Source organism: Micropterus salmoides, unplaced genomic scaffold (genome assembly GCF_014851395.1).
Source record: "Micropterus salmoides isolate LMB-PRFRI ecotype aquatic unplaced genomic scaffold, ASM1485139v1 Ms_hic_scaffold_3301, whole genome shotgun sequence".
Classification (NCBI taxonomy): Eukaryota; Metazoa; Chordata; class Actinopteri; order Centrarchiformes; family Centrarchidae; genus Micropterus; species Micropterus salmoides.
In genome coordinates, this window is record NW_024042598.1 from 1 (window position 1) to 9,177 (window position 9,177).

Here is a 9,177-nt window from a genome sequence, read left to right on the forward strand (position 1 = left end):
TGATAGAAAATGAACCTACGAACCATTAAAATGACTTCAGTTTGTTTCCAAATCATCAGAATTTGTACTTGCAGTTTGTTTTGATCACTTGAGTCACACCCTCGTGTCTGTCTTGGCTTGTCTGGACTTTCAGTTGCAACACAGCAGTGCAGCTTTGCTTGCAGCTCTGACACACTGCGCAGACTTTACCGCCTGGTTGGCCAACTGCAGCTTAACAGATACGGGCTGACGTCAAAGGTGTAGATGACCTCGAATTCCCCACAATACACCGGGCTTTGTTTACTGCCTAGGTTTGCATATGTGATAACTGGGTAACGTGCTCAGATAACAGGCGCAGACATTTTAATGCACCAGTGTTAAAACTGTGCAAAAGACGCATCTGTCTGTTTTCATGCTTGCATGTTTTCACTCATGATTTGTTGATTGTGCTTACTTCATGCATCTGCTCCAGTGACAGGAATTGGTTAAACTGGCACAATGAAATAATGAGATTTGTTTAAAACTATTCGTCCTACTAAGAATCACCTGCTGTACATCTGTGACTGTCTACACATTTTCACGTTCACCTTTTAGTCTTTTCTAATTTTGAGCTTACCGCCTGGGCGCTCTTCAGACGTTAGTGAATATTCCCACTGTGCAATGTGAAAATATGAAATTTTGTGATGTTTTCTACAGGTAGGGCAATATGATGTGGCATACTGAGATACTAGTAGAGGTTTAGTTATACCACCATGCCGTTATATATATTTAAATAACTGGATTAGCCAAGACATTCTTATCAGGTTATTTTATATATAACCAGTTTGTCAATAGAAGTACCAAGAAATTCCCTACATCACAATATACAGTTTATTACTGATGCAATATAACAATTTTATCTACATCATCCACTCCTACTTGAGGTAATTCAACCAGAAGACAGTTAGGTTTCAGGAACATGTTTGGTGGTTAATGTCTGCGGTGTGTGTGTGTTGTGTTTCTGCAGACTATGTGAAGGGCTTTGGGGGAAAGTTTGGTGTGCAGACGGACAGACAGGATAAATCGGCGCTGGGATGGGACCACCAGGAGAAACTACAGCTCCACGAGTCCCAGAAAGGTACTGGTTCTGATTTGGTTTCTATGGGTTTTAAGGGAGAGACAGTGTGTGTGTGTGTGTGTGTGTGTGTGTGTGTGTGTATACCCAAATAAGTATAAGAACAAGTAAACTGCAAATGCCTTTGTCAGAATTATGATGCCACATCAAATGTAAGCCAAAGCTGATGGTTTCAGTTTTTAATGTTCATAACCAGGGAGAAGAATCGACACCAGCTAAACACCAGTCACCTTCAGCTGAGGCTTGTCAGTTTGTATACTGTCCTCTAGTGTTGTAGTCAAGACCGGCCAGACCGAGACAAGACCGAGATCATCAAAAAGTGGTCTTAAGACCGGTCTCGAGACCAAGTACTACAACACTACTGTACTCGTTGTAGGTTTTGATCAATGGCTCATTGTAAATATATCAAAGGAATAGTAATTAGCTACTGGATGATAGAATCTATCATAAATGATGTATGTTGTTGGTTATAAGGAATTTCCCTTTTTCTGACTAAACGTGGAATATTGGCCATAGAGCTTCTTTATATTTCCTTTTGTTGCTGTTTTCTACCAAAGGAGAAGAAACGCTGATAGCCACACGTGTCTCTTGTTTAAATTGTTGCACATCAAACTCTGCATTTGACATTTTCTAGACCTTTGAACGGGGAGAGTACCCACCAAACCTCAGCCTTTACAAGCTGTCTGCTTTGAGTTTAGCACACAGTGTGTTTACTGTAAAACCTCTCTTCCTCCTGAGCCCTGCACTTCAGCTCTGATGTGGTTTTATTGTGGCTTTGGATGTGGTCTTTCAAAGGTTGACAACTTCCTCAATCTGCGGGTTTAAAAAAGGCTAAAATAGAGGAAGTGAAACCACAGCTCAGATTTACGTTTGCATGTCAGGCTTTTAGCGGATGATGTCATACAGAGGAACTTAGATGTTTTTTTTTTACTACTGCACTTACTCTAAGTGTTCAAAACTAAAAGCCATTTTATTTAGTTTTTGATGAACAGTTTAGACATTCAGTGTGGCCTGCATTGATCTGCAACTTTCCCAAACTCATAATCTGACCGTGCAGCAACTGAACATGTATAAAAATGCCCAAAGCTCCAGTCACTTCACAACCTCTGTCGCTCTCCAACTGACAGCAGTAGAGGCATGGCTCTCTGAGAGAAACTGAAATTGAGAGAGAGAATTCTGAAGCACAGACGGGACAGATGTGAGAGATGACCTCCCTTCTCCGCCGGTTTGTGGTTTTGAATTTTTAGCCTTTTTGTTGTTGTTTTTTTGGTACCAGTATGTAAACGAAAGAGTTTTAAAGCCTGCTCATGTCCCGCTATAAATGGTCTCCATTTTGGGCCAGGTGTCAAGCAGTGTACAGCTTCATGTAAACAGAAGTAGAACACAAGACTAGATTTTTTACGTCTTCCTGTGGCTTCTGCCAAATGTAAGTTTAGATTCTAGTTCACAGCCAAATGGGATGTGTATTAATACGCCACTAAAACTTTTTTTAAATATAATAAATAAATTGGTGGTAGACATTGTGTCAGTCAACATATCCAGTCACTAAATGTCACCATTTCCTCCCTGAGAGGGGTCAAGCAAAGAAATGAAGCAGGTACAGAGGAGGGAAAGATTTGTGTTGTGCAGAGAGAGGAAGTGACTGCAGCAGAAACGGTTTTGCAGGAAGCAGACCTGCTGAAGAGAGTTTATGCTAGAGCTTTGACCACAGACCTTGATCATGTTTAGAAAGAGCTCTGCAGCGATTTTAATCAAAGGAATCCATCATCAACATCATGTAAAATAGAAGATTCCTCTTTTTAAATCTGTGTCTCCACATCACTGAGCGTGTTTGTGAATCGTGAAAGGCCTCTCGAGTGTCTCGTTTTCTCTGTGTCTGTCTGTGTGTGTGTATATTACATGGTTGTGTGTTATGTTGCAGACTATAAACGTGGGTTTGGAGGGAAGTATGGGGTAGAGGTGGAGAAGCAGGACCAGTGTGCCCTGGGCTATGAGCACAAGGAGAGCCTGGCCAAGCACGAGTCCCAGAAAGGCACAGATACTCCCTGAACACAACACCTTACCCCACCATTTCAGAACCCCCTCCTGCTCCTTACCCACCCTTCTCCAGAAAACAAAATCCGTGCTCCAAGCTTGATACTCTGTCCTTCACACCGTCCTCCTCATCCTCAGTAATGGCTGTTTTCTTTTAAGTCACAGACCCCTTCTGTCAGAAACCCCCACCCGTGCCACACCCTGCCACCTGTGCAGCACCAACCGATTTACAATGAGCACGTCTACATGCACGATGTAGACGTGCTCATTTTCAGCTCGTGCAAATTAGAAAAAGGGTGTTTTCTCACCTCTGGCAGCATCCTGCCATGCCGATGGTTCTGGCTTGAGACATCTGCTGCTGAGACGAACGCCAATATTTTTCCAGAAACCAAGTCTCAGTTAATCAAAATGATCTGATGGTCAACATTTAATATTGGTACTGTTTCTTTGGTAGAAAATGTAAAATCAAAGCTGAGGTTCAAAGTTCATCCTTGATCCTGGAAACACACCAGGAGGTCTATTTACTAGATTTGTTGATCACATCACATGATATTCATCAGCAGATGAGTTCAATAAAATGGAGGACTTCTCATGCATGTTAAAAAATAGCTGATAGATAGATGAACTGATGAAAAGTTTCAGTGGCAGACAAAACAGAAACTATCTACATGTTAGTTTTAGTTATTTGCTCAGGTGTGGCACATTCCTCCTCCGAGCCTCTTTTTTTGTTGCTGTTATTGTTTCAACACTCTACCTGTATGAAATAGTGAGCACAGTTTGACCGTTTCCCGCTACAGACAGCTTTCGTTTTGGGCCAGGTGACGTCCGTCGGTATGCAGCTTAGTGTAAATATCCTACAAAACTACAACACGGGTTGGATGTAGAAATGCAGAGGTCTTCTTGTGGCATGGCCAGTTCCCACATTTATACAGCAGTATTTATCCTTCTACCCCCCCACCCCACCCGATCCCTGCTGTTTCTACCGCTGCCATGATGCTGTTTGTTTCCTTATGCATGCTGCTGTACGGCCACAGTACGTTTTATCAAGGCCTCCTGCTGTGACCACACAGTCATGGCTGATGCTCAAAGCCTGAGATTGAGCCAAGATGGCTGCTTGACCCCAACTGTTTGGCTTACATTACGACTCCCCCCTCAGCTCTTCTGCTGTCACTGTCTGCATTCAGTTTTTTGTTTCTCGTCTCTACAGGTTTGCATGAGCTCATCGGCCCGTCGTCTTGATCCCAACAGTTCTCTTTCCCAGTTCCTATGAAACCAACCACAGTCCGCTTCATCTGAACTGTAGCCGACCAGAGAAGCGCCCGATATGTCTCTAATAGTGTGCCATACTAAAGAATAATGAAAAGGCTAAACGGGACTAAATAGTCCTGTAGTTGTTTACGGTCTGTTCTGGAAAACGAGTTCTGGTGAAGCCGACTGTGGTTGAGTCATTAATGTAAAACACAAAGTGACTTTTACTTATCTGCTGTTTGTTACCAGATTATTCAAAAGGATTTGGAGGGAAGTTTGGTGTCCAGAATGACCGGATGGATAAGGTAAGGAGTGTTTGTGTGGTTATTGTGTAGTAAGTGTACAGAGCTCAGTCTTACGTCTCTATCCCTGTGGTTCAGAGCGCAGGCTCTTTCGATGAGCTGGAGAAGCCGAGTCCATCTTACCAGAAAACCAAACCTGTGGAGGCTGGTAAGCATTCGTTAACGCCTGCTGGGTTAGAATCAGAAGTTTAGGCAGCGCGTCGACTCTTCATTTCTTCATTCTCCAATTTTCCACTCATCAGCTGGCAGCAACACGGGGAGCATCAAGGCCCGCTTCGAGAACATCGCCAAGCAGAAGGAGGAAGAAGACAAAAAGAGGGCAGAGGAGGAGCGAGCGCGTCGTCAGGCCAAGGAGAAGCAGGAGCAAGAGGAGGCTCGCCGTAAAATCGAACAGACGCCCAAGGCCCCCTCTCCTGTCCCTGCTGCAAGTCCCAGCCCGACTCCCCCAGTCCTGCCTGCTGCCGCCCCGACCCACCGGGTGAGTCATGGTTTTACGGGATATTTCTGTGGTGTGGGCTTAAAGTGCAACTTTTCAGGCAGAAGACAAAGAATTTAGACTTTAGATATTACAAGGGATGGAAATGCTGCCACAGGTGAACTGGTTATGTGCTTAAAGTAGGTGGCGAGGACAGCCCCTTTCAGACAAGTGTGTTGACGGTGTTCAGTCTTCTCACTTAGAAAAGCGGCGATCATGACGCAGCACACGTGTTAATAATGTAGAAAAGCCTGTCAACAAAGATGCAGGTTGTTGCCTTTAGTTTGTCAGTGGAATTTAAGTTAACCTCTTAGTGGCGGCAGGGTTAGGGTTGGTTAGTTAGGGGTGAGGTAGTAGTACAGTGAAGCTGGGTTTTTACATGTAGCAGTACTTTACGCAGAAGATCTCACTTAAACAGAGTGTACGTTTGCCTTGTTAGAAGACAGAGGAACCGTCCTACGATGCTGCTGAGGAGAACGGAGAGCAGCTGTACGAGCCGGAGCCACTGAGCATCTATGCAGCGCAGGAGGACCAGGAACTCTACGAGACCCCCGTGGAGGCTCAAGCAGCAGGTGAAGTGTTGTTGGGGACTTTTGCCTGGATGTTGAACACAAACAGGCAAACATTTGTCGTTTATGCTTCACCCGTAACTCCATCCGTCGATCCATCGTCAACCGCTTATCCTGCGTACAGGGTCGCGGGGGGCCGGAGCCAATCCCAGCTGACCACACACAACTCGTTAGGATTAATCACTTTTGATTGTTGAAATTTTCAAATAAGAAAGGTTTAATTTTGGAGAAAAACTTGATTGACAGATTTACAGTAGAGTAAAACTTTGATTGTCCACAAAGGTAGAAAATTCTTTGGTCCATCTCGCAGTTCAGTTTATTATGTACAGCTAGCTAAATCTAATGTAGCGCAATACAACAGTCCTACAATTAAAACTACATTCATGAAGGCCTGGACTGAAGAACCAACCTTTCCTCAGCAACACTAACGCTATGAAAACTCCAAGTAGTAAAATACAGGACACACAACTTTAAAAAAATCTGGAACCTATTTCTATACATTTTGGTGTTGAAATGAGCAGCTGCAGCGGCTGCTACGGATTCCTTCGGGGCAATTAGGCCCTTCAAAAATGAGGTCCACAAAAGGTGCAATTCTCCTGAAGGAATACGTTCCACTGCGGATCCAAGACCTCGTACCTACTAGTTTTCATTTGGACCCAAAAATGTGAAAATGGGCCCTTTCAGAACAAATATTAAAATTTAGTCTCTTGAACAAGCCAATTACCTGAGAGATAAACGGCACCATATAAGCGTAGCTCGGCAACCAGTCGGTCTGTAGTCTCTTTACTTGGACTAACAAACCGTCGTCCTTTTGCAGACGGCCAACAGTACGAGTACGGCGAGGACCTCGGGGTGACGGCGGTGGCTCTGTACGACTACCAAGCAGGTGAGACTGAGCCAGTTTCATTTTGTGTCCCAGCTGCAACAGCTTTCAGTCACACCCGCATCTAGAAGATCAGAATGAGTGGTTTTGCGTCTGGGAGCAAAGTAAATGAATGCATTGCTTTTACGTAGCTTTCATTGTTGTATCTTTTTAGCCTTGAACAAAACTAGCTGACACAAACAGGAGCCCCTTTCAGACCTGCACCTCAGAGGCGGTCTGACGGCAGTCCAACATGTTGTTCACATGTACCTAAAAGTCATGACCAGTCTTGCTCTATTGGACCTGCAATGTTTCTAAGAATAATTTGGTCTTTTAATAAAATGAGAATCTCCCGCAGTGTCCAAAACAAAAGCAGTTTTAAATGATGGACTGAATTTGTGGTGCTCCTTCGTCATCGATCTGTCTCGTTTCAGCCGGCGACGACGAGATCTCCTTTGACCCCGATGACATCATCACCAACATCGAGATGATCGACGAGGGCTGGTGGCGAGGCGTGTGCAGAGGCGCCTACGGCCTTTTCCCAGCCAACTACGTGGAGGTTCGGCAATGACGACGCCCGCCGAGATGAGCCGCGTCCCTGTCCTTGTGCAAGAAAAGAAAAGAGGAAAGAAACATTTTCAAATCCATGTTCCTTTCCGCTCTTTTGTCTCTTCACCTCATCGTAGTGCGAGACATCCTCAGGTCTCCTGGCAGGCTTTCTTTTGCTCTTTCTTTCCTTCTCCATCCCTCTACCTACCTGTCTCATTTTCAGATCCCTTTGTTGGTCTTCGTGCAGCAGAAGACAGGGAGGAGGAGTTCTCTCAGAATAACCAAGAGAATTTATAGCTCTGGGCTTAAAGAGGCACAAAGCTTTGCACTTCTGTCGTGTAATAGTTAAAAGCTACAAAATGCAGCGTGGCTGTTCAGGGCTCGAGGTGACTTAACCTCCTGCCTCACAGCCAGACGCTGCATTTTATTTCCTTCCAGATACAGTAGAGTTCTGCTCACAAGGTGTTGATCAAGTGTCGGTGCTTCTTCACACATTAGAGAGGAATTTTAGTCCCACCGAAGTAATGACCGCAATGAGTGTTGTGCGCAGGGCTCAGGGTGCTCACTGTTCAATGGAAGCAAGGAGCGGTTAAAAGTGGAAAAGCACCCTCCGCTTCGGATGATAATGATGGCTATATACTGTCCAGCACATCCAGTATGGACCAAAACGCTGATAAACCCCTTTTGCTTCTTGGTCTGTGTGCGTAAATGTTGCAGTTTAAATTCCCCTCCCGATTGAAGCTGCGCTTGTTGATTTTCAAAGGGAAACTAATACGAATATGTTCTTCTCCTTCTGAACACTTGCATCAGTTGTAAAGCTGACGTTCGATCACAGATGTCAAAGACTTTTACCGCTGCTGTGGCCAATCACAAGCTAAACATCATACTGGTTAATCACGCTTAGAATCATGTACAGAGAGATGCGTTGAGAAATAAGAGATTTGAAGACATTTTTGTTCCCCGTCACTGTGGTTTTCTTTGGATGAGACTTGTGTATTTGTGTCTTGAATGCTCGGGGGGTTCACGATATGTTATGCCGCTCTGCAGCACAGCTAACATTGCTCATTGTGACCAAACTGTGTGCGTGCTGACCTTTCAAAATAAGTGATTTATCAGCACTGAGGGACGAGGCTTTGGTGTGTTCTCCAAACACTAATTATTTCTATCAGACGGCAGGTCTGTGGATCGCAGTAGTGTAGCGTTCATTAAATTCATCTTCGGGGTTTTATAATAAAAAGTAATAAATAATAGTGACCTTTTCAAATGCATTATTTTTATCTGTACCTCTGTTTGCTTGCGTCACATCATTACCTGCGTCTTCTTTTTTAGTTTCAATAAATAAACTGAATTTTAAGCTTGTTTGGGCTGCATTATTTTAATATCCTCAACCCTGTCAACATAGTCGCTCTAGAAAAACGTTTCTCTTGTTTTTTTACTTTACATTAACATACTTTTTATTGACACTATTTGGCAAAAGGACTTGCAGTAATTAATAATAGAAATGAACACAAATCAGGGCGCTGCAATGACACGTTCAACATTTAAAAGACTAATACGGAGTAATGTGAGGAAAGTCCGGGCCATTCACTTTCTACTCCACTACATTTAGGGATGAAATATTGTACTTTTTCCTCCATTTTTCTGACAGTTAAGATTAAAAACATATGGGATGATGAATTATTAGAGATTAAACTTCCCACAACTACATGCAGCAATTTAAATTAGCTCCACTTTGACAGGCTACAGGATTAAAATGCTGTTTACATGGTAATGCGTCAGTACTAACCTCATAAAAAGAAAAAAAACATCACTCTGTAAAATTACTTCATAACAAGCAAGTCAAACTTTTACATGAGTAAACGTACAGAAATATTAGAAGCTAATTGGACTGAAAGCATCCAAAGAAAACGCATCTGAAAAGTAACTAGCTGTACAGTATCATCCCTCTAAAAATAAAATGGCAATACTCAAGTACTATATTGAGGTTGTCGTACTTTCCACCACTGTCATTCACATACAAAACCTGCGACGGGCTAAACAGTAAT

At 43.5% G+C, this 9,177-nt stretch overlaps 1 protein-coding gene across 3 annotated transcripts; it reads left to right on the forward strand.

The window, feature by feature from the left end:
* The first annotated feature begins 936 nt into the window (after positions 1-936).
* On the forward strand, positions 937-8,491 carry LOC119884238 (src substrate cortactin-like). 3 transcript variants are annotated; one of them, XM_038694703.1, is made up of 8 exons: positions 937-1,096; positions 3,015-3,125; positions 4,625-4,680; positions 4,756-4,825; positions 4,920-5,155; positions 5,592-5,724; positions 6,539-6,607; positions 7,018-8,491. In XM_038694703.1, exons 1-8 carry the CDS (start codon positions 952-954, stop codon positions 7,152-7,154), a joined length of 957 nt encoding a protein of 318 aa, XP_038550631.1. In that variant the 5' UTR covers positions 937-951; the 3' UTR covers positions 7,155-8,491. The 3 variants fall into 3 exon arrangements, with proteins under 3 accessions (XP_038550631.1, XP_038550632.1, XP_038550634.1); XM_038694704.1 differs by having other exon boundaries at positions 5,595-5,724; XM_038694706.1 differs by lacking the exon at positions 3,015-3,125.
* Positions 8,492-9,177: the final 686 nt, after the last annotated feature.

Coding starts and splice junctions, on each gene's coding strand:
- LOC119884238 (XM_038694703.1), top strand. CDS start 952: ATGTCTGCGGTGTGTGTGTGTTGTGTTTCTGCAGACTATGTGAAGGGC. Junction 5,156..5,591: donor CTGCCGCCCCGACCCACCGG/GTGAGTCATGGT, acceptor TTGCCTTGTTAG/AAGACAGAGGAACCGTCCTA. Junction 5,725..6,538: donor CGTGGAGGCTCAAGCAGCAG/GTGAAGTGTTGT, acceptor GTCCTTTTGCAG/ACGGCCAACAGTACGAGTAC.